Source organism: Daktulosphaira vitifoliae, unplaced genomic scaffold (assembly GCF_025091365.1).
Source record: "Daktulosphaira vitifoliae isolate Bord-2020 unplaced genomic scaffold, ASM2509136v1 Scaffold_2, whole genome shotgun sequence".
Classification (NCBI taxonomy): Eukaryota; Metazoa; Arthropoda; class Insecta; order Hemiptera; family Phylloxeridae; genus Daktulosphaira; species Daktulosphaira vitifoliae.
Window position 1 is genome coordinate 34,127,136 of NW_026099573.1, and position 25,733 is coordinate 34,152,868.

At 25.2% G+C, this 25,733-nt stretch overlaps 4 protein-coding genes across 4 annotated transcripts; 2 read left to right on the top strand and 2 right to left on the bottom strand.

Moving 5' to 3' along the window:
• Positions 1 to 1,328: 1,328 nt before the first annotated feature.
• On the top strand, positions 1,329 to 3,537 carry LOC126897746 (uncharacterized). The gene is made up of 2 exons (XM_050671594.1): positions 1,329 to 1,766; positions 2,150 to 3,537. Exons 1-2 carry the CDS (start codon positions 1,713 to 1,715, stop codon positions 3,392 to 3,394), a joined length of 1,299 nt encoding a protein of 432 aa, XP_050527551.1. The 5' UTR covers positions 1,329 to 1,712; the 3' UTR covers positions 3,395 to 3,537.
• A 662-nt stretch (positions 3,538 to 4,199) lies between these two features.
• On the bottom strand, positions 4,200 to 9,895 carry LOC126897745 (OTU domain-containing protein 5). Its single transcript, XM_050671593.1, has 9 exons — positions 9,523 to 9,895; positions 8,595 to 8,710; positions 8,340 to 8,520; positions 7,745 to 7,900; positions 7,512 to 7,668; positions 7,217 to 7,434; positions 6,288 to 6,407; positions 6,047 to 6,227; positions 4,200 to 5,971 (listed from the first exon to the last, which is right to left on the bottom strand). Exons 1-9 carry the CDS (start codon positions 9,631 to 9,633, stop codon positions 5,811 to 5,813), a joined length of 1,401 nt encoding a protein of 466 aa, XP_050527550.1. The 5' UTR covers positions 9,634 to 9,895; the 3' UTR covers positions 4,200 to 5,810.
• A 2,472-nt stretch (positions 9,896 to 12,367) lies between these two features.
• On the bottom strand, positions 12,368 to 16,370 carry LOC126897748 (probable 39S ribosomal protein L24, mitochondrial). The gene is made up of 5 exons (XM_050671597.1): positions 16,148 to 16,370; positions 15,899 to 16,084; positions 14,765 to 14,967; positions 14,548 to 14,684; positions 12,368 to 12,711 (listed from the first exon to the last, which is right to left on the bottom strand). The coding sequence occupies exons 1-5, from the start codon at positions 16,247 to 16,249 to the stop codon at positions 12,575 to 12,577; spliced, it is 765 nt and encodes a 254-aa protein (XP_050527554.1). The 5' UTR covers positions 16,250 to 16,370; the 3' UTR covers positions 12,368 to 12,574.
• Positions 16,371 to 19,172: 2,802 nt separating this feature from the next.
• LOC126897740 (pre-mRNA 3' end processing protein WDR33) lies at positions 19,173 to 21,718 on the top strand. The gene has a single exon (XM_050671584.1). It carries the CDS (start codon positions 19,343 to 19,345, stop codon positions 21,584 to 21,586), a length of 2,244 nt encoding a protein of 747 aa, XP_050527541.1. The 5' UTR covers positions 19,173 to 19,342; the 3' UTR covers positions 21,587 to 21,718.
• The last annotated feature ends 4,015 nt before the right edge of the window (positions 21,719 to 25,733 follow it).

The following is a 25,733-nucleotide window of genomic DNA, read 5'->3' on the forward strand; positions in this document are numbered from 1 at the left end:
ATTTAAAGATAAAAGAAAAATTAATTTTTTTGATTTTATAGCATTAGTAGTATCAAGTAACGAAATCAATTCAATGAATAATTTATCTAATATTTTATTAAGAATATTTTTGTTAAAAGGATAAGATTTATAACTTTATTTTAGCTCTCCAGAAAAATTTACAGAAATGTGCAATTAACCTTTAAACTAATTAATGGAATCATTGTCCCCAACTTCTTGAACGTGTTCCCATTTATATACCTTAATATGATACTCACTTTAATTCTATATTTCTTATAAAAACTCATTGCACATAACATTGTTAATGTTGAGTGATAAGTCTAAATTAGATTTCTCACATAGTTATATTTCAACTATAAAACATTTTTTTATAGTTAACTATATTCAAAATCAATCTTCAGTGTGTAATTTTTATTTTTATTTTTTTAACCTTACCATTTTTTATGTTTATTATTAATATTAAATTATTGTATCGCATATTGAAAACATTCTGTACTTGAATGGCATTTAACTTAATAAATTAAGTAAATAACCATTTTTTTCCTTTATCTTTCATTCGATATAAGAACTCTGTCTTCTGTAGATCTTCAGATAAAGCTTTAGAATCTCCGTATGCATATTACATGCGTGTACTTTTAGAATTGCATATATTTTACATTTCCGTAAAATAGGTATAAGTTGGTCACTTAAAATAAAAGTTATTTTATTATCCAATTTTATGATTTTTAGGTAACAATCGCTTTTAAGATAAATTTGGAAGTGATAAACTTTATACTTGAAGGCCAACTTAAGCCAATTTTACAGTAATAACATACTGAAGAATTTAAAAGTTTTAAGCAAAATTTATCACTTACTATATTTATGATAAAAATTTATCTTTAAAACTAATATTCAATTGAAAATTTATTGTATTATTCCTAATTGTTCAATTTTTGAATAGCATTATTGACTATTTTTAAATTAGTCTTCTAAGCATATTGACTAATCTCATTTTGATGGAGGGAGATTTTATTATAGTAATAAATTAATATAAATGTATTATAGTTATATTTTCCGATTATATGTCTCTACTTAATACTTAATTTTCTAAGATCTTTCATCCATAGACCCTATAGGTTCAAAAATCTGTTAATATTTAAATAATTTACAAATTACAATTTAATTTACACAAAACATAACTTATTACTAGAATTATATTCTCAAATTCTGTTTTTCGACATAACCAAGAAGTAATAAGTAAGTAATCATAAAACAATATAAATCACATTAGAAAATTTGTATAAATAGAAATTGCTAATAATCATAATTTTTAGTTAAAAAACTTAAAATTCAAGATGAAATAATGTTATACTATTTTTAACAGATGGCAACCCTTCATATGATGGTGATTTTATATTACCGAATATATTAACCGAATGCATTTTTTTACATTCTTGCAAGCCTTTAATACGAAAACTATATAAAAATTTTTTATATGTGTAGTTTTAAGTGCAGATACTCTATAAGTTATTGCCCATAGTTACTAGTTGATCCTCCAACGCCTGTGGAGGTACTCTTAGATCCTGGTGGTAGTAGTGGTCGTCACTAATCCTTCATAATAGTCTGTGTGTTATGAGTTGTGTTATTGGTTAGTTTAACAGTTCATTTAGATAAACATTCAAAATTTATATTGTCGATCAAATCTATCCGTCTAAAAGCAAACATTTATTATAATGGCAGACAATCATCTCAATTCACCAGGAAATGTAAAAAATAAAAGTTGTCAGGTAAATATAAGTAATTATTAATTTTTTATTGTTTGGTAAATTTATGTGTATTAATTTTTATTTATAATTTATACACATTTTAAAATTATATGAAGCAAGAAATTTTTACTCTTCTAATTATTTATCTGTATATATTGTATGAAAAAAAAAACTAGTGACTTATATCATGATCGAACAAAGAAAATTAAATAACTATGTATTAAATCTTTCATTAATTCATTACTATTAAAAATAGAATATTTAATTTAAGTAAAAGAAAAATGACAATTTTGACCTATAATTATATTATTTGTATTATACTCTGTTAATATTATAATCAGAATAAATTTTGAAGCTATTAATTATTGTACCTAGTTTAATTGATTTTTTTTCTTTAATTTAAGATGCTTACAAAGCCAAAACAATCAATTGTAATTAAATTATACCTGAAAAAGAAAAAAGATAATCCAAAACAACCATATCACAAAATTATTAATGATATAGCTCGTGAATTGAGTCTACCAATATTTATAGTCCAAAAAACATTATGTAATAATAAAAAAATTGGTAATATTTCTTCAGTAAAAAATGTAAATAATCTACAAACTATTCATAACAAGTTAAGTGAGCAGGACAAGATATCTATTAGACAAGTTGTTCATTCATTTTATATGGATCAAAAATTGCCAACTATTGATAAAGTGTACAATATTGTTAATAGTAATAATGAATTACCATGCTTTAAACGATCTTCTTTTTACCTTTTGTTGAAACGTTTGCACTTTCGATTAACTAAAATGAAAAAGAATAGTTCAGTGTTAACAGAAAAAAATAGAATGATTCTTTTGCGTAGGAATTATTTAGAAAATATTAAAAATTTTCGTAATGATGGACGTACTATCTATTATTTAGATGAAACTTGTATTGATTTAGAAGAAAAAAGCTATGTTTGTCGAACACCTGCTGAAGTCCCTAACAAAATATTGATTTTGCTACATATCTGTAGTAGTAAAGGATTTATCCCTAATGGTTTACTATGTGTTGAATCGACCACAGCTTTGCCAAGCATTTCCCAAGAAATGTTTATTGAATGGTTTGAAAATATATTAACTATGTTGGATAACAATTGTGTTATCGTGATGGATCAAGCATCTTGTCACTCGGCTAAGTTTGATCGAATTCCAAATGCAGGTTGGAAAAAAGAAGATATTCTTAGCTGGATGGTAGAAAAACAATTACCTTTTAAACATACTATGATCAAAGCTGAATTATTAGATATAATTATTAAGAACCGGGATAAATTTGATAAATTCATTATAGATGAAACAGCTAGGAGGCGGTACAAAAAAGTTTTAAGACTCCCTTTATATCATAATCAAATGAATTTAATGGAATATGCTTGGTCTATGGTAAAAAATAGTATTCGTTACAATACAATATCAAAAGATATTTATTATTTAGTCACAGCAGGATTGAATTCAATGACTACAAAAAAATGGAATAAATGTTTAGAAGAAGTTATTAAAAAAGAAAACGAATTTTGGAATTTGGATGACATTATGGATCAAGTATTGGATGACATAGATGTAGTTACAGATTACAATGAATCATCAAATTGTACTGAATCATCTGATAATGAAGATACTTAAGAGGTGGTTAAATTGGTTTTTTTTCGGTTTATAGCTTAAGTATAGTATTTATATATTATTATTTTAATTATAACGTTCTATTAGATAAAAATTATTCATTAGCTAAATAATCAATTTTGTTTTTTTATTTTTAATATAAAAACGTTTAAACTTATACATTTTTTTTTGTAAATATTTTCCAAATTTTTAATTATTGTGTATTTAATTATTAAGTTTATTCATAAATTCTCTTTTATATGAATTATAGAAATGTATATTGAAATCACATGCAAGATAAGAATTCAAATTATTTATGTGTTTGTAGTGATCATATTATAATGCACTAAAAAATATTTTTAAATAATAAAAGAAAAAATTTATTTACGTCTGCTTCTATGCAAATTTTATTTTAAATATATGTTAAGGTTTCATATACTTGGGCCATTTAGAAACTAATTGTGCCTCTATTATTACCAATGTAATAATTTATTTAAATAATTTGGAAATCAGTTTTTATTTAAAGTTTGAACAAATAAGTATTGTTTTTATTAATAAATTATTACTAAAATAATATCATGTATATTTTTCACTAAAATATTTAGTTTTCATAATATAAAGAATTAAGTATATAAATTAAAATATTTCACCTAAAAATAATTATATATTAAAATAACAATGAATTGATTAACCCTTATGAGATTAATACCATATAATAAAAATCACTTATGGTTAATTAATTAAATAAAATTAAAACTATATTTAAATATTATTAATTTAAAAACTATAACGCTAAACACATACTGACAGTATGTGTTTAGCATTGATAATGGTTTTTAAATTAATAATATTTTAAATATAATTTTAATTATATTTAATTTAGATGAATACCATCTTAAATAACTAATAAATATCCAGCAAATATTTTGTGTTAACTTTTTTTTTAAATTATGTTAAAAACAAATATTATTTATTTTTAATAAAAAAATAAAAATGAATTATTTAAATTTTTTTAGCTTCGATGCAATGCTGAGAGTTAAAAAACTAAACTAATAATGGTAGGATACTCTGTATAGCAAATTTTTAAGTAGTATAATTTCGAATGAATTACATTCTAAAAATAGACTGCCAATTGAATCAATTATTACCTCATTGTTAATGGCACTAATAAAATTTAAAAAATAAAATTTCCTTCAATTAATTTTTATTTATATATAATTAAATGAAAAAATATTATCATTTCAAATTATGAAACTAAGAAATTACCAAAATAGTAAGTAAATAAAAATATTTTTTTATTTAATAAAGGTAACATGTCATTCAGAATAAGAGATTTAAAATACTTTTCATGTCAATTATAGCAAAATATTAATTTTGAACAAATAAAAATAGTACAATAAGAAATATTAAAAGCATGATAAAAAAAATTTGGTATTTCTGTAAAGGAATATACTTTTTACTCTATTACCAATGTAAACATAAGTAAAATATATATACAGATTTCATCACTTGAGGCTTTAGAACAAATGAAAAAAATTGTTGCCTACTTAAATTTGAGTCTTATCTAATTAAACAAGATTATGTACTTTAATAATAATTATTCATATAAATCTATTGATACTGATATATTAAGAAAGAATTATCCTAGTTAAATAACTAAAAAAACAAACTAATAAAATACAAAGCTATTACACAAACATTTTATTTAGAATTAACAAAATTATAGTTGATTTAAAATATATTACAAAATTGATTTCAAACAGTAATTATTATATTTAAAGAAATAATTAACATAAATATTTTCAGAAATTTTAACTACGCCAAATTATTTTTAAATAGAAATACTGATTACATTCAATATCATTAATCTAATCAACTTATACTATATACATTTACTGCATAACTCATAAGTTTACTTTTTATTTTTTAATAAGGCTCTTCGATTTATTCCATATGTGATGACAATAAATTTAAAATCCATTGAGAACAGTTTTAGAATTCTTATTAATATTTGATGTATACCAAATTAATTTTTTTCTAAGTTACTAGTTAATTCACCGTATTAAAATTTTTCTAGAATAAAACGTGATAAATATTTAACAGGTTGAAGGTTAAGATATAAAATGTGCTTTTGTTTATAACGCCATAAAAGGTTTGTTGGCCCCACATGGTGTTCAACTCGTTAAAAATTGTATGATAATGACCAAATATTGTATAAAGACTTTATAAATTAGTGACAGTAAGTATAATTTTTTGGGGGCATTATTATTAATAAATAGAATAATAATAATAATATATATAATGAATGAGATTAGGTAAATAAAATCTTATTATTTAAAATAAATATTTAATACAAGATAAGGGTATGTCTTAAATTATTAATATTTTAACAAGTGTTAATTAAATTAATAAATTACTACACTAAGATTAATTTTCATTCTTAATGTGAGGTGGATGGTTTGTTTACATCACATATATTAGTGTATTTTTCACCATCTTCTTTGTGTTCATCGTGTTGTCTTTTTAAACTGTCAAGATATTCTTGTTGAGAAGTAGCTAATACTTGAGTTAAAATTCCAATATCTTCCCATTGTGACATGCCTAAATAATAAAAGTAACATTTAAAAATGTTAAAAAATTTAAAGATGTTTTGACAAAATTTTATTATTCTACTACCAAAGAGATGTGGAGGTAGATTCATAAAAGATGCATTTTCAGTGGTTGACGCATGATCTCTTTGAGGTGATGAAATAGGAGGAGTTTTTGGTGCAAATCTTGGTGGTGATGTACGAGATTGGTAAGGTTCTACTAAAGATGCAGATGTTGCAGTTGATGTAGCTGAAGTCTCTTTATCATTCTAAAAATATAAAATAAAATAATGTCACAATAAAATATGATTAATGTATTTTTTAATTACTTTGTTTCTTTTTTCATTATCTTTTAACCATTGTAAATAACTTTCTCGTGCAATTTGTTCTTCAATTGTATCATTAGTAGCTTCCCAATCTGTTGCTCTAAGTTTGTCTTCTAACATGGTCTGTAAAATTAAAATCAATTTGATACATATGTTTAAAGTTTAGTAAATTATAAATGTGAATCCAATGCAAACTACACTACTTCTTTGATATAAAATTAATTAATGGTGGGATAGATTTTCTTTAAAACTGTACTGATAATACTAATTAAAATTTTGAATATATATTTTAGTTTGAAAAATAATTAATCATCATCTTAGCCTCTATTTTACTATTTGAGGTTGGATTTACCTTAAGATCTGATAAAATTATACACCAACTTCTGACCTTACATAAATTTTTATGGCTTAGGGAGTCAGTATGGTTGAAACAAAAATTATTTCAAATAATAAATACTCAATTATTACATACAGAATATTTCTAATTAAATCTTACATTTTAAACTAGTCCTAAGATAAGAAAAAATATCTCAATTTATACACTTAAAAAATAATATTTTGGATTGATATTTCTAATTACAATTTAAACTTCTTATATCTTAATCCCTTCAATAAATAACTTATTATTATAATTTATTATATGTGATATTAATAACAAAATATTTTCTGTTTAGTGTATAAAATCTATGGCTTGTGTAAATATTTTTCAAATCCTATTATTTATAACAGTAAAATTATAATCTTCTGTTAATACATTTAGAGTTTTTCTGAGTTTTGGGAAATTTATTTTTAATCTCATTTTATAATGTATTATTAAATAAATATACTGAATATAATTAAGCAGATTTTAGTTTGTTTAGAAAACTATCATTATTTTTATTTAATACATACTAAAACATGTAAAAAGTTAGCTGATGAAATCTTAGATATACCTGTTCTAACATGTAGTCTTCACTTTGACGTACTGCATCAGTCAACAATTTTTTATCAGCAGATCCAGGTGAAAAATTTGGTAAGCCTAATCCTACACCAATTGTTGCTTTATAAGGATCAACAATGCTATTATAATGGCTACCTCTTTGATAAGACAATCTTATAGGTGGATTTGATTGTTCTGAAGTATTTGTTCCATGAAATATATTAATAGGCTCTAAAATTATTATTAAATTTTATACTTAAAAAACCAAATTTTGAGTTATCTCATAAATTAAATAAAGTATTAGTTACCAATTCCATAGCAGTAGACCTCAATCGGACGATTATACAATTCTGACATAGCATGTATTTCAACATGGTTACCATGAGTACAATCTAATCTTTTTCGAGCAATGTAAGTGTTAAAATCTTCTGTAACGTACTGTGTATAATAATCACGATTACTTGACTGAAAATTAAGAAATATTAAGTTATTCTCTTTAGTAAAATTTAGATTTAAGGTATTTATTTTTAAATTTACTAACAACATAATCCATGCACTGTTTTCGTACAATGTCATGCATATCTTGATCTCCAAACAGCTGATCAGAAACAGCTCTAAATAAACAAGCCCCATCTTCTTTCATTTGCTTTAAAACTAAACCACGTTTCTTCATTTTTTTTTCAAACAAACGATCTTGCTGTAAAAAAATATATACATATTTAAACATAAAAAGTGATTCATTTATCATAAACCACTTAATTAATCGAAAAATAAAAATAATATTAAACATTTTTCATTTGTTTATTTTAGTTTAATGTTTCTTTCAATTTTTCAATCAATGTTTTTATATGTTTATCCCTTATACCTTAAAAATTTAAAGTAATGAATGGAGAAGAGTGGGTGGGTGCTGTTATTTTTATAACTAAACATTTCTTGGCCATTCTCTTCCTCTTAACTAGAAATAATTATGTCAATAATTTCCAAAATACTGATCCAACAGATGTTATCGACCATTCATTTTCTTAATCGGATCATTGTTATTTTAGATTTAGAGAAAGAAATGTATTGATTGGAAAAAATCTTTCTTTTTACACTTTTATCTCAATTAAATTTATCAAATTACAAATATTCATTACCTCTACCCAATCTAAGTCATTACACTTCTTTGGAATTTCTCCATATTCATCTTCACTGTTATATCCACAAATATTAACATCACAATGACCACTAGCATCAGAAGTACCACATTGACAATTTCCTAAAGTTGGAGAAGATTTATTTTCTCTTTCTCGTCCTTTATTGTTGCTTCTTGTATTTCTTTTTTGGTACACAAAATTAAAATATCATTTTTAATTATAATTCATGGAGGCATTTTATTTATTACAACATACCTGTGAGGACTTCGGTGTATCCGACGTTTAGTTGGCTTATTAGAACTTAAACCGCTTTCAATGTTTTCTACTGGCCATCTTTGTGGAGAACTGATTCGTTCTTCTAAATTGTTAATCTAAAAAGTCATCAAAAATGACAATCAAACTATCTTTTAGATAGTTTGATAGTCTATTTTTTCACATAGAGTTTGTACTATAAAATATCATATTTATTTATGAAGCAGTTGTATTTACATCTATTCTAAAATTATTTTCATGATAATGAATATTTTTAGATTGAGTTAAAGTTTTTGAAACTCTAAATGATAATTATTGAAGTTTATTTCTCTACGATTTTCAAATGTATAATTAGTCAAACTGAAGCTTTATGTTATTGAGACAAAATTAGCTTGGTTAACTTTCTGAGATCATCCTCATATTATAATTCATAAATCACAATCAGATTTAAAAGTCACTTTATATTCATAGCTTGGTTTAAATTAAGCTAAGCTTCACTATCTGAAACTTGATTTTTGTCAAATAAAGTAATTGAGATAAAATTCAACAATTAAATTATTTATTTTATGACAAAAATAGTTGACAATAATTTATAAAGTACCAATACTATATATTAATTTATTTAGAAATTTAAGCAGAGAACTAATTAATCACACACTAATTATATAATATTATACTACCTATTTATATTTTAAGTTTTACAAATATTTCTACATCTAGTTCCTTAAATAAAATTTAAAATGATACTAATGATTTAAGACCTTGTGAGTTATTACCTACGATTATATATTATTCAAAAACAAGCTAGATACATCTAATAAAGAAAAAATAAACATGGGTAGATATTAAATTTGTAAAATATTAAGTAATAGTAAACTTAAGTATTACTGGTACAATATTGGCACTCTACGAACTAATATGTTTTATATACCTGTGGATGAGCTTGGATATTTGACAAGGGTAATGAATGACCATGGGTACTGGAAGATGGTTCGCCTTCTTCAGTAATAGTTTGAGATTTTTTCTTTGATAAAATCGTCATAACTTTGTTTTACAACGAGCTTTATATGTAAATCGGATTAAAAATTACGATTTCAAGTAGTTATGGAAATATACATGCGAGTATAGATAGTTAAATTTTAAAAACCACAATAAGAAACAATAGACGACGACAAACAATAATTGCGACAGAACAATTATTGTTCATTGGTCATCCGTCAAAAAAATTAAACGTACGATAAAATAGCAGTAAAACAAAGTGGTAAAATAATTAATCTTGAATTTTGTGATAAGATATTTGGTATTTCGGAGTAGTGTACTCGAAGATTCATGACTGTGGTGTAATTTACGTATAATGTATGTATATATGAAACTTATTGTATGCACATCATATGTATAAATTGTGATAACGATTTCATGGATGAAAATGTATTACCAACATTCAATCAGCTGTTTTGTTCAGCTGTATTTATGTCATTATTCGAAATGAGTAATTATAGCTATAATTACTAAACTAAATAATTATATTTGATATAAAAGAGTTGAAATGTATTAAATTAAAAATTTCCTGTTGTATACACAGAAATTGATTTAATTAATTTGCTTTAAATTAAAAGAGTAACTTTTTTTCAATCTTAACAATTATTAAAAACAAAACTTCTTCATTCCAAATTCTTTTTATCTCAAATTGAAGATGTTAATAACTTGTTTGTATTCTGGGTGGCTAGCTATAGGTGTGTGCACAGGGACAGAAAGGTTATTTTGCTGACAGTAGCTTTAGGTTTATAGAATTAAGCCGACTATTCGATGCTAGAGAAAACGCCTATTAACTTAGAATTTAAGTGAATAATGTCAATTTAATTAAAAAATGTTCTATTTAAGTCTATATGGAAGTATTTTAAAGAATATGATGTGCGAATTTAATGCTATCTACCGGGCCAATACAGGTCTATCGTTTTCGATTTGAATATCTGCACATACCAATATGGTTTTCTGTAGGTGTAATTTCGCATAGATTTTTCTTTAATATATTTTATACTGTTCGTATAAATGTAAAAATAGTATTAAATATATCCACTAAGATAATAAATTGATTAATTACAGAGCTTATTATAGCAACTAAAAAAAATGACGATTAGAAGAATCGTCATACAAGTAATGCTTCGTCAGTCCGAATATTACAAGTTGTATGAAATAATTTGAGAATTGAACTTTATAGAAATTGACATTCAATGTTATTTGACTATCTTAATCCAAATATGTTTTTTACACTGAAGAAAAATACCTTAGAATGACGTTTCAATGGAAATCGAAATTTTTAAGTTATTTATTATTTAGTATTTGTGTTGCCATATATAGAAAAATATTTAAAAATTAAAAACTACATTTTTCTAAGCAGTTAAAAAATATATTAATGTTTATAACTATTCTATATTTAATTTTTTAAACTTGTTATGCAATGTAAACAATTTTTCAGAATAACTTGTTCTCTTATAGTTACAAAATCATTTTTTCTGATAGGAATATATATTTTTTTTATCTTTAGTTTCCACTAGACCGTAATAGACAAACAATACTTTTAAAAATCACAAATTATACTGAATACAGGTGCGCTATTTGAGAGGCGACAAGGCTGACGGTTGTCCGTCATGATTTAGCAGCCCAAGAAGAAAATTAGGTATTTTACCGTAAAAAATTATAATTATTAATAATAAAAATGAGATCGCTAATCAAAAATTTAAAAAACAAAGACCCATTTAAAAGTTCACCCGGCTTAAAAATAACTAAAATTACATCTTTAACTAGGTTAATTCATATAAGATATTCATTAAAACACTGGTATGCGCAATTTTTTGCACTTTTAAATAAAGGAATTTTTCTTGTATCATCTATCTTGAAAATTTAATTATAAAAACAGAGAACTATTAGATTAAACTTTAATACTAAAGTATTGCAAAATAAGCTAATTAAACCTATATTTTTAGATTTGACATAAATGTTTTTTATACTGATTATGGTGTATTAGTCTTCATTAATTCTATTCAAATATTTTGAGCAAATTATCCGGACACATTGTTAAAAATTAAAAAACCAGTTATATTATCATTCTATGTTTGATTTTAGTATAAGCTATTTATATTTTATATAATTATTTGAATTGTAAAACCTAAAGAACGCTTAATAATATATATGGATTTTTAATGTGCTATAAGTCTAGGTTACATAATCAACATGTGGAATTATGTGTAAAGATATGTATTTATTAAAGTACAAAGAAACTAAACATAGTGTTTTGGGAAAACTTACTCCAATTTATATGTGCTACATAGTACTTTAAACAATTTTTACTATTAGGGAGGCCATATAAGCTGTATCTTAGGGGCCAAATGATAGCACAGGATTTTAAGTATGCAAATGAACGGATATCTTTTGTTATGAACTAGAGTAAATGAAGTTAAAAAAAATTTACCTTATTTATTTTAATATTTTAAAGCTGAACAGTAAATTCAACTAAAAATTAATTATATATTTTTAGATTCCTTTATATTTAAAACTTTACTGCTATGGTGTCATGTTAGAACTTACATTTTTTTTCATCCATTATATCTTCTCTGAAGTTTCAATTTAAAATTGAATTAAAAAAATTGATCAATAAGATCTTAGCTTATTTTACAAATAAATAAAAGAAAATCAAATATCATTAGCTGTTATTTTATTGTAATTTTGTTGAAGGTAGGTATTAATAAATTTTGTTAATAAAAAAATAACAATAGTAATTGTATCAATTTTAAAACTGATTTATTGACATAATTATATCAATAACATTTTTATTAAAATTAACTTTTAGTATTGAAATATTGGTATGTATTTGAACTTTTAATTATACCAAATACATTAATCATGAATTAAATTCATGATTTAACTATTCATTATATATAATTTTTATAGAATGCTCATAACTTTTAACAACTACTAAATCATAATTAATACCAGAATGTGGGTGCTGGTATTCTATCTTCTTTTATACCCATATTATCCATTATTTCCATTTCAAAAGTTTTTAATAAAGGTTCAAATGTAATTTTAGTCAATAAATCTTCAGTTGTATCTTTTTCAGACTCTGAAAATGAAATCATGAGTAAAACTTTATTTTCATGTTATTTTAATATTTTTTACAAAACTATAAAATATAAACAGTGTTGAATCCAAGTATACTTCAGGGAGGCTGGAGTGCCCCAGTTATTAAGATAGCCCCTCTGCTATATCTGGGTGACAATAATAGTATAGCTCTTTTCGAAAATTGATGTGATGTTTTGTTTAATTGTCGGCGAACAAAGAGGCAGGTAGTTCGGACCGGTTGACCTGCTGCCTAGCGTCACAGAAGGGATCGGTACTACCTACCAGGGAAAGGTAATGAGGGTGGCTTGTAGTCTCAACGACGGTCAGTTTTTCAGAACCCAGTAGAAGAAGAAGGTCGCAGCAGATATTTCACTCTTAAATATTACATATTTCTTTAGTTATTTTTGTTAAAAATTATTTTCTTAAATAAAGCAAGTCAATTTGTGTTTGACCATTCACTGTAAGTAAGTTTGTTTTTTTTTTATTGCATAGAATAAATTTGTCTACAATAGACAAATTTACACATAACACAATATTTTGAGAGTAACATTTAGAGCAATTCTAAGTAAGTTAACTGCATGAGTTCACCTGCGCACAGCTACATTGGGCATAATTTACATAATCAGAAAGAAATAATTAGAGTGTAGTACTTTAACTGTATTTTAATTATTTCTGTTTTATAGTCATCGTTGACGGCGCACTGCGGTGGTCGATTGACGTCTAGGGTACTCGTGCAAGGCGGTACTCTATTGTTATGTGCCATCGGTACTCTGCGGATACCATGACACATTTAAGGGCACTGGCTCAAAGCGAGTGTTCTATTGTTCTTTTAGTAATCGTTGTCGGCGCACTGCGGTGGTCGATTGACGTCTAGGGTACTCGTGCAAGGCGGTACTCTACTGTTATATGTCGATGGTACTCTGCGGATATCACGACATGTCAAGGGCTATTTACGCAATACTCACAAATTAAGCTACACGACATAACGCATATATATTACTTGTTAACCAGCGTAGGTTACTCATGCAGTTAGGTTATAACGACATTTGATATTTTACACATGGTAGAGCTTCATACTCTGTTTTTTTATTATTTTATGATTACAGTCCACTCACGAGTATTAACATTAATAATGAGATGAAATCCCTCTTTTTTTTGTTCATTAAAAACAATTTTTTTTTGCTTGCACCAATGCTTTAAGTCCCATAGAAAAAAATTCTAAACTCAACATTGAATATAATATATACATGTAAAATAATTTACAGGAAACAATTTTTAAGTATCAATATGGTATGATAATATTTTCCAATAATTAAAAAATTGAATTTGCTATCTTCAAAGCATTTAAAAATGTGGAAACTTAAAATACTTTAATAAAAAACCTTTTACGTTCTCATTTTTATAATAATGTTTAAATTAGCCAATTTCATAATATTTGGCATAGTAACAGAAATTGCTTACATCACTTAAATTATTTAAATATAAAGCTTGTTTAATTTAATACAGTAAAACTAAGTAGAAAAACATTTAAGTGACTTATCTTCAACGATTGAACAAACACTTAAGTCAAAAAACATGTAATTTTTGGTAAATATGACAATTCTTTTTATAAATATATATAGAGGTGTTTGACAACAGTGATTTTAATCACTTTCGGATATCAATCAACAATAATCTAAAAAATTCCTTAAATTCCACTTTATTTTATTATTGTACTTTATTTTACTTTTTTAATTTTAAAATATATTTTTAAATTTTTTAATTCAGATAATTGGAAAATATCATATTGTTAAGTTAAGATAATAGGTTTTATAACAGAATTATTGTAATAATTTACCTTTATAAGTTTTGGGAGTCTTATAATCGTAAGTCTCAATTGACATGGAAGGAATTGGAATTATTTTTCCAGTTCTTGTAGATACACGCACTCTCTCACCATTTTCAGTAAATCTCCATTCTACACTGCATCCTTGTCTAAATTTAAAAAAGCATTATAAGTGCAGTTATTATGTGTATTTTTATAATTACAGATAATATTGTTTTAAATAACTTACAAATCAGATGGGTCTACCAGTGCTACTTCACTAGTTACTAATAATGGTTTTTCTTTTTGTTGAACCATTGATAAATGCCCCTGATAATGACTTACTTCTTCTAGCTCACAATTTAATCCATCAACAATAACCCAATTTCTTTCTTGAATGATTTGTCCAACAATTCCTTGTTTACCTTTATCTGGACCAACTAAAATCTCTACCTGTAAACATAAATATACAAATAAAACTATTTTTATATTTTACAATTTTATACTTTTATATTTTAAATAACCATACATTTTTTTATCTATTTATTTTATGTTTTATTTAATCAATTAATTTATAATAATTTTTGATGTAATATGATGATGGTCCCATACCAAAACCAATACTACTCAATAAAATACTATATTAAGGAGTATAGTGTACTTCAGCAGACACTTCAAGCTCTGCTTGCATTTTTTAGTTTTCAAATGAGTCATTAAACAGTATTTTTATCAACTGCGCATAATATGAATTTTAATTTTTAGTTTTTATTAATCACTAAAAGATATTAATAAATCAATTTAGTGCCCCACATGAGAACCAGTAAATTTTATTTTTTGAAGACATAGTGAATAAGATAAAACCTTTTAATTTTCAAAACATGATGCATTACACTTCCCTAGGTTGTATCACTCAAAATAACAAAGAGTAAATTACAATGTGTTTTATAAAAGAGTTTTATATTCTTAGTTTAATAACCAAAATCACTAGATAAAGATGATTATATATAGTTTCAAAAATTATAAATAGATTTTTTTTTATTTAAAAATATATTAAAAAGGGTTGCTAATGACAGTTAGCACAGCACTAATTATAAAAGTGAATGAAGGCATATTTCTCCATAAAATAAAACTATTATAAATATTATGTTAAAATGGCAAATGTAGCCAATTAAAATACTAAGGAAAAACTAAAAAAAAAATCTTCAGAAACTAATTCAGAGATTTACGATAATAACAAGTCAAAGATTTTCTAGTGTAAACGGATGTATATTAATAATTTATGTCATAGTTTTCATAATTTATATATAGAAAAATTGACATAGGTGGTGACTCAATTCCAGCTATGTATTGCAGCAAATCAAAATATTAAGTTATTTTTACATACTCTATCTCCTTTAAAAAAGGACCAGTTCTTTATTGGTTCTACAAATACTTTGGATTTAACTTCTCCTATAGAATTTTGATTAGCAAAAGCATATGTCCATGGTCTCTCTTGACCAAAATAGAATTTCTTTTTTTTAACAGTTCTTGGTAGGTAGCGAGGATTATTCCTAGGTGTTTTCCATACGACCTAAAGAAATCATATTTATTATTAATACAATCAAATTGCTTATCGTTCTTAATTTTAGTTTACTTGTTCCATACTACGATCAATATAAGACTCGGGTAAATTTGCATATTTCTTTGTCATTTCACCAACTTTTTTTGCATTCCATAAACAATTTGTAAGTCTCATCTTACAAATTTGTTAAAATATGGTGTCTAAAAGTAAATTTTCAACTTATTAATCCTCTTTAATTTTTTTGTATTATTAACACATTTTAGAAAAAATAAAAAATACAGTCTGTAAAAATTATCAGACAAGGATAATTTTGATTAGATAAATGTTAATTATGATAATAAGTGATAAAAAAATCAAAGATATATTTGTATCCCGAAAACTAATACTCTGATAAGTATTTACTACAAAACAAAAAATTATACTTCGCTTAATTAATTCAATTTAAATGGCGAGTGTATTAGGTACCAAAATCTGGAACTCTAGCTTCACCACAGTGTTTCAATTATGAAAAACCTCAACAAAATTCATTTTTTTTTTAATTTCAAAAGTTCTTGGTAAATTTATTTAACCTTCAACAGTGTATTTACAAGTCTAACAATATATAAGTGTATAGGCAGTTCTCACATAGTTCTAACAATTATTCAACGACTTACGAAATTATTTAATTTAACTGAAAAAGTTAACATAGAAATGCCAGTAAAAAGTACATCTAAAGGGCTATACTTTTAATGTTATAATAGAAATTATTTTTTCTATTATACTCTTAATGTTAAAAGTATAATATAAAATATTGATTATGTTATATAAAAGAAAATCTCAATATTGAAAAACATGTTTTTTTTTATTGAAAAATCTCACAAAATGTGATTTGTGATACAAGCTCCACTTGTTATATAAAGCACAACTAATAGAATAGTATAGGAAAAAGCTTTACATTACACCTATAGATCAGCAATTGTACAAAAAAGATTAAGAATAAGTAGGAGTAATATTAGTGACAATAAGCGAAGACGTGATAGAAAGTTTAAAGTATTTAGGATCAGTTGTGCAAAAGAGCGGTGGTATTGACAAGGATGTAAGACACAGGATTAAGTGCGGGTGGTTGAATTAGTGAGAAGCGTCTGGTGTCTTATGCAATAAAAGAATTTCTATGAGGCTGAAAGGTCAATTGTACAAGACTGTAGTGAGCCAGCTATGATGTATGGTTCAGGGTGTTGGGCGGTTGATAAGAAAGTAGAGCAAAGAATGAGTGTAGCAGAGATGAGACTTTACTCTTGTACACTAAAGAAAACTCTTTTTCCGTAAATAAAGGAAATCAACCCAAAAATTGTAATTTTTGACTTTTTTTACTTAAAATCGCCATAACTTTTTTAAAGATGAATGAATCATACAATTATTTTTTAAATATTTATTAAAAGCGTTTTCCTTATATTAGGTATATTTACTTGCTCACAGGATTCAAAAAAGCAACTTTTACAAATGTACCGGAAATACTTCGAAAATTTTATATACATACGATAAATTAAAGCTTATGATATAAGCAAAAAATAAAAAAATATTTAGACACCTTATATGTAATGTATGTAAATAGACATCAAACTTAAACATAAAATGTTAATTATATGAAATTATTAGTTTTATCATAATTTTTATTTGAATTATTTATGCCTATATTTCAAGTAAAACAGTATGGTAATATAAACGATCAGGGTTTAGTATCACTTAAAAAAAAATAAATAGTTTTTAGGGATAATTTGATTGAAGTTGATATATTTTTGAAAAAATTTAACAATTTCTTCCAAAAATTAAATACTATTTACAGATTTGCATCAGTTTTTTATAATGATTTAATCACTGTTATATAGATATCATCTATACTTGACCCAACTATGCTATGACCCCTGTGTGTTGAGTTTATTTTTAAATTAATTTTTGCTATGAATACAAAAAATATTAAAGTTGTCTTATGTTTTTTGGTTATTATCACTTAATTTTATTGGTTTTATAATAAAAAAACTTTTTTAAGAAAAATACTAAATATATACATATAGATATATATAAACATAATAAGTAGTAATAAAAGGTAAATAATAATGAAACGATATATTGTATTTTATTAATTGTTATTTTTACATATTTTCAGTAATACTTTAACATACTAATAGTAAGTATTAAGCTAATCTTTCCAGCTTTGAAAAATATGTACTTTTCGGATACCATAATATCATCCGCTTAATCTTCCATATAGCTGAAAAATGATTGATGGAACAAAATTTGTTTAATATATATTTATTTTAGTAATATTTAACAATATTGTTTTAAAATTTTATCTATCTATTATATAATTTGTATAAATTTGAAAACATACATAGTTTTCATAGTTGTTTGTAAAAAAGTTTTTAAGCCATATGAAAACGAAATACTCCTATCTACTTTTGTATCTATTGGCTCATTTTACTTTACAAAAATCTAATAGAAGCTTTGATATCAATTATTATTAAAATAATAAAATTAAAGGTTACCATTTATTATTAAGTTAAATACATTTTTAATTTTAAATAACATTAGCTACAAGTGATCAATTCATATTATAAAAGTTTTTAAATCTATTTTGTTAAAGGTTAATTTATATTTTTATATAAAAATAAGCAATACTACAGATTTGATTCTATTTATTAGTAATCAGCCATAGGTCAACTAGAAAAATTTAGACAAAATAAATTAGAACACAATCGTCCTGTATAATTATGTAATTATACATATCGAACTAAACGAAGTTCAAAAAAAGAAAATGATGTATAAAATTGAACAAATTCAAATAAATAAAAAAAACTATAATAAACTAAAGAATCATAAATTACGTGTCGGGAAGCAAGACGTGAACATAAATATATGATAACAGATATGATAATGAAAAGATTCAAGTAAGAATGTTGCGATACGGGAATAGCTAAAAAGGGGAAACGCCGTTTATCGTTCCATGAAAATACGTAAAAAGCAAAAATCCATTAATTAAAACGATTAAAAATAGCGAAATGACTTTTAATAAATGTAAAATAAATAGTATAAACTGATTAAAACGTTAGTAAAGTGTAAGAAAGATTGGGCGAATTTAATTGTATCTATAACAGCGAAAATTCTTCCAGAGGCATTAACTTAAAGGAAACCGATGATAAGTTGTAAAAATCAGTAGTTGTCTATAATTTTGATAAAATTATTTTCATTAAAGTTTAGTTCTAGGTTGTATTTTTATTTTGTACTGTAATTATGTCCATTATTGTGGATACTTCTTTTTCGGTACCTCCGCCTCCTTTAAATTTTTCTGTTCCGCCACCTTCAACTAATACATTTATTCCAACGAACTACAGGTTCCAAGGCCCTATCCCTTTAAATATACGTAGTGCAAATGTCAGTGGACCACCAAGACATCAAACCGCCAAAACTGGCCCTCCACTGGATTTAGATTTTGATGGAAAACGATTGAGAAAATCAGGACTTCGTAAAACAGTAGATTACAATGCTTCATTAATTCGTATGCTTCAAAACCGAATATGGCAACGGGACTATCGTGATAGACCATTTTTACAGCCAGATACACTTTATACACCACAATTATTACCCCCACAATGTTATGTAGATAATTCTGTTAATGCAGTTACAACTGCTTTTGTCAAGACTGTTACAAATAAAATTCGATGTCCTGTATTTTGTTTAGCGTGGACACCTGAAGGTAGACGTTTAATTACTGGAGCATCTAGTGGTGAATTTACATTATGGAATGGTTTAACATTCAATTTTGAAACTATTTTACAAGCTCACGACTCTCCAGTTCGTTCTATGGTTTGGTCACATAATGGCAATTGGATGACTACTGGAGATCATACAGGTTTCATAAAATATTGGCAATCTAATATGAATAATGTTAAAATGTTTCAAGCTCACAATGAAGCTGTTAGAGGAATAAGTTTTAGTCAGTCTGATGATAAATTTGCAACTTGTTCAGATGATGGAACTATTCGTATCTGGGACTTCTTTACCAATCGAGAAGAAAAAATTTTGAGAGGACATGGTGCTGATGTTAAGTGCATAGATTGGCATCCTCATAAAGGTTTATTAATATCTGGCAGTAAAGACAATCAACAGCCAATAAAACTTTGGGATCCTAAAACTGGTCAATCATTAGCTACTTTACATGCACATAAAAGCACTGTTATGGATATCAAATGGAATGCTAATGGAAACTGGGTTGTTTCAGCATCAAGAGATCATCTACTAAAATTATTTGATATAAGAAATCTTTCTCACGAAGTTCAAACATTTAGAGGTCACAAAAAAGAAGCTAGTACTATTGCATGGCATCCATATCATGAAAACTTATTTTGCAGTGGGGGTTCAGATGGAGCTATTTTATTTTGGAATGTTGGGGTTGATAAATTTGTTGGATCAGTAGACCAAGCTCATGATAGCATTGTTTGGTCATTAGCTTGGCATCCATTAGGTGAAGTTTTATGCTCTGGTTCTAATGATTACACTTGTAAGTTTTGGACGCGTAATAGACCTGGAGATAAAATGACGGGTAAATATCATTCTGTAAATGCTGTATCAAATATGTTGAAAACTGATAATATGATAACTGATGAGCAATCAACTATACCTGGTATGGGACTTGATGATATTGCTGAAGAAGACACTAGTAAAGTTCCAGTAGATGATAATACTATACCATTATTAGATATAACCACTAATGATGATCAAGTTAAAGCAAGACCTATTAAAAAAATACCTTATTCTAAACCTATTCCAAAGAATTTTCAAAAACTTTGGAATGAATATAAAACTAATGAAGAAACGGTGGATGATGAAGGAGATGAAAATATAGGCCCTGATAGTGATGTAGTTAATAATGTAGTAGAAAGCTTAATGGATCTAATACCAGGTTCAAGACCTACAAGTGAATTAAAGCCAGAATCACTTCTTGTTTATGGACAGATGATAAAAGTAGATCCTAACTCACAATTAGAATTTGCAATTAAAGAAGGGCGAGAATCACTAATGCGGTTATTACATTCTGGAGCAATACCAGAAGTACGACAACATTTATCATTCGAAAGTAATAGAGATCCAATTTATTTATATGCATCTAAACATCTCCAAAAGGATCAAGATTTAAGAAGAAATCAATTTCGTAGCAATGTAAATTTCCAAGTAAATCAAGATGTCGATCATAGAGTTAACAATTTTAATCAAAATTATGGATCTGTCAATAATTTTTTACCTCCACAACCAAATGACAATTTCAATAGGCAACCAATGAATCATTTACCTTCAAATTTAAGTGGCTACAATCAACCTATGAGACCGTATTATAACAAATCTCACCCATACAATAACAATTCACAAAGACCACCCAGACAATATGGGCCTAATCAAAATAATATGCGAAATGGACCACCTAACTTAATGGATTTAAACTTTACAAGGCCACCTAATTACCTTAATTCAAACTTGTAAATTAAAACTTAATAAATGTATAAAACCATTAACATTAATAATGTTAAAAATGTATAATGTATAAAAATTATGTATAAATCAAAATTGTGTGAAATATTACTAAAATTTTTTTAAATATGTTATTTAAATAATTTTACAGAGTAATTGATTTATCATTGACGACAAAATTTCTCCTAGAATAATTATCTTGAAATTGTTTTTTGTCTTTGTTGAGTAATATTTATTTTTTTATTTTTATGTAATTAAATACTTTTTAGGTCTGTCCTTTATCCCTTATTAGGGTACCAACTTAATTTTTTTAATTTCAACACTTATATTAAACTAGCTTCCAAAATAGAAAATTATATTAAGAAAACGATTGGTCGATAACTCTTGGACCAGTATTTCAGAACTTACTACTATTTTTATACCTAGGCTAGCGGAGGAGTACGACCGAGAAATGTATAATGATGAATATAGTCTTATTCAATTATCGAAAATTACCCAACAAATTAGCGACAAATTCATTGATTATTTTCAACTCGATGGATAGATTTTGAGAAAATTAAAATAATCGGTTGAACAAACCTAAAGTGTCTTATATGTATAGTATAGTGAGTATATTACAAGAGAACATAACTCCGCGGCCAAATAGTAAGGAAAAAGGCTACTATCTTACCTAATAGTTAATCAGTAACGTTCTCTTATGATAAAAAAGCAATAAGTTAATAAGCAAATTGACAACGTTGCATTAATAAGTCTATATATTTAAAAAGGACGAAGTGTGAACGTTCATAATGTTTACCATTGCTACGTTGCCAGTTTGCTTATAAACTTATCTTTAATTTTAATTTGTTACCTGATTCGACTGATTTCAACATTCATTTTCTCAAAATCTGTCCATCGAATTAAAATTTATCACAGTTTTTTAAGCTTTTTTTTCCATCTGCTGAAAACGCTTATTTGAATTTGTCTCTCAATAAATTAACTAAAGTTATATAGTTGATTACTAGATAAAATAAGTAACATAAATAAACTTTGCAAATTTATTTTTGTAGTAAATATTTTTTGATTAATCCAAGTGTACTGTTGTCGATTTATAATTGGATGAAAACTTGAATCATTCTGTGTAATATAAATTAACATTTAAATAATACAAATTTTATCATTTTTGTGGTTAATTTTCATTGTNAATTTTACCATTTTTGTGGTTAATTTTCATTGCTAGAAAAAATTCACAAAAAGCTATCAAGGTTACTGAAAATACATTTGATTTTTATTTTAATTAAAATTTCTTAAGTTAGTAATTTTTTTAATTTTGTTTATTTATATAATTTTAAGAATTATTTTTATTTTTTTATAATTTAATAAAATATTAAATTTTAACTTTATACCTTGTCAATTACTGTACTGTTTTTGATGAATGATTAGAAAGTGGTATATCAAATTTTGAGGCTGATAAAACCAAGATGAAGGTTTAACTTATTATTTTTATTTATTTTTACTAATATTTTACATTTATCAAAAATTCTTGTATATATATAGTTGGACATAATTATACAATGTTAGATTTCTATTTCTTTTTATTAATAAAAAGTAATTGTTAATTTCTATGAGACAGATATTTAATTTTGTAAAACTATCTTAGAGATAATTAAAATAATTAGACAATAAAGATAATTAGATGTATTTTAATTAAAATATTTATATTTTCAGAATGTCCAGAAATTTTAAGTTATCATATTGACAAATGTGGTAAATGTGATGTTGCTATGGATCCTTTTTATAGAGCAGTTGAAAATATACAATTGGCTAAAACATGTAAAATGGCTTAGCATCATTTAAATGATTCATTATAGTTTATAAAAAATTTGATTGGTATATACAATCTCTTACAATATTAAACAATTTGTAAATACTCAACATTTTTTTAAATTAATATTTAAACAATATTTAATATGGTAATTTTTAGAACTATAATTGACTATCTTGTTTTTGTATTTTAGTATTTTTAATTTCTAACATAAATTAAATAAAAAATAATTTTTTATATAATTTCAATTTGATCAACATAAGATTAAATTAGCAAAACTTATGCTGAAGTTTATAGTATTTCTCATAAAATTGAATTTATTGTTGGAGACTCTTTTACTCTGGCCAAAAGAAATCCAAAATTAAAAGCTAATATTATTTTTATTTCTACTCTATTGGAGGGCCAGAATATTCTGCAGTTGATGACAAATTTATCCTAGAATCTATGTGTGATCATAATTTTGGAGTTGGTTATGGCACCAAATATTTATTTTTATATGCCAAAGACTGCTAATAAATTTGAAGTATATTTTGATTTATTCAAAAATGTTATTTTTTGTTATTAATTATAATTTTTAATTCCACTGTGTATGTTTAGCAAAAGGTTATGGTAAAGTAAAAATTCAACAAAATATTATTAATAATAAACTGAATTTACTCACTACAATTGATGATGACTATTATAACTACTTTTTATTATCATTTTTAGATATATATTTTTATTGTTATTTAAGTTTTAATGCTGGTAAACAATTTCTCTTAACATTTATACAACTAATTGTATTTTTCTAAAATTTAAATGACTGATATTAAATTCATGAATAATAACTGTTTTTCAGAAACATAATTTCTGTAGTGGAGTTCAAGTTATCATTATTCATTAAATTTTGAATACCAAGTTATTCTCTTGAAAAAGTTAAAGCAATTTTTCAAATCAGTGACTAATTTATACATAATTTATTTAAAAAAATGTTGTTTTATTTGTTTTACAATTTCAAAAAATTTTGATGATGTACTTGGCAACTTTAACACTTTCCAATAAAATTGTATAATTTAATACTGTATCCCGTGTGCAAGGAGTTTTTGGGTTTAAAACCCTCATGGCTGAATAAATATATATCATGTTTTCCTTTTTTGATCGATTATATCAGTTATTTGATTATCTTATTTGTAATAAAAATTGCAGAGGACTGGTAGCATTGCATATTCTTTTTGGTTTATTTAACTAATATTATAAATTATTTATTTCATTAATAAACCGTTCAAAAATGCATTTCAGGATATAAGTGCACGCATAATTAGTTTTTTTTGGGGACAAGTCTTGTGCTCAAGTAATAAAATATAATGCATAACATAATAGCATACCACTATTATTGTGCTATTCTCGAGTTAGGTGTTTATCGTCTTTCGTTTAAGACGTTATCGACGAAATATAATGACCGTGACGGTGACGTGAAGAACACGAGTACGACACGATAACGGAAGTTGGGTATTTTAGAAGTTGTTCATAATCGTGTCTTCGACGTTAGTTATATAAACATGGTGTTTGCAATATCATCAAAATGGTCATTCGACATTTTTTAAAAAAACCACGACTAGAAATTGATGAGATAGTAAGTATATTAAAATTAACTATAATTATTACAATTACTCGATTAATCTAATTAGTTTCCAAACTTTATTTATAGGAAACTACCCTGTGTGCAAATATTCATTTCGGAGATGTCGCAGTGNACCCTGTGTGCAAATATTCATCTCGGAGATGTCGCAGTGATATCACTTCGAGAAGTGTGATGTTACATTCTAATGCCTATGTTAGTTGTTGAGAAGTACTGGCGATCCTTAATAACCCGACTTGTGATGTTTTTGCATGCGATGTAACAAAACCGAAATCTATGTGACGTTGCATTGGGACTTCTTTAGATAATTAAAAAGTACACGCATAGACGATATAGATAAGTCTTAGCCATGTCACAAATGCGAGTATTCTAAGCACATCGCAAATTAGTTCACATAGATATCAAAAAGAGTAATTGAGTGTGTATATGCACAGTCATTTGTATAAATATATTTATACAATTAATTAATTATTCGATACAATTTTTTCTCAGTAAAGTAATAAAATTTATTATGTTAATGGGATGTATAAATAACCGAAGTAGATAATTAATTTGTAGTGTGTATCAATAATTTCAGCAAAATTATAAATATATAAGGTATAAATTACGCAATAAACCTATTTATATTATTAAATATATTTAAATATATATACACTATTTATACATTATATATCATACTAGATAAAAATAGTAATTTTTAATAAATAATAATTAAAAAACGGTAGCACAGTGGGGTC

Coding starts and splice junctions, on each gene's coding strand:
- LOC126897748 (XM_050671597.1), bottom strand. CDS start 16,249: ATGAGACTTACAAATTGTTTATGGAATGCAAAAAAAGTTGGTGAAATG. Junction 16,085..16,147: donor TTGATCGTAGTATGGAACAA/GTAAACTAAAAT, acceptor TGATTTCTTTAG/GTCGTATGGAAAACACCTAG. Junction 12,712..14,547: donor GACTCCCAAAACTTATAAAG/GTAAATTATTAC, acceptor TTTCATTTTCAG/AGTCTGAAAAAGATACAACT.
- LOC126897746 (XM_050671594.1), top strand. CDS start 1,713: ATGGCAGACAATCATCTCAATTCACCAGGAAATGTAAAAAATAAAAGT. Junction 1,767..2,149: donor TAAAAAATAAAAGTTGTCAG/GTAAATATAAGT, acceptor CTTTAATTTAAG/ATGCTTACAAAGCCAAAACA.
- LOC126897745 (XM_050671593.1), bottom strand. CDS start 9,633: ATGACGATTTTATCAAAGAAAAAATCTCAAACTATTACTGAAGAAGGC. Junction 8,711..9,522: donor ATATCCAAGCTCATCCACAG/GTATATAAAACA, acceptor ATGACTTTTTAG/ATTAACAATTTAGAAGAACG. Junction 7,435..7,511: donor GGTCTACTGCTATGGAATTG/GTAACTAATACT, acceptor TAATAATTTTAG/AGCCTATTAATATATTTCAT.
- LOC126897740 (XM_050671584.1), top strand. CDS start 19,343: ATGTCCATTATTGTGGATACTTCTTTTTCGGTACCTCCGCCTCCTTTA.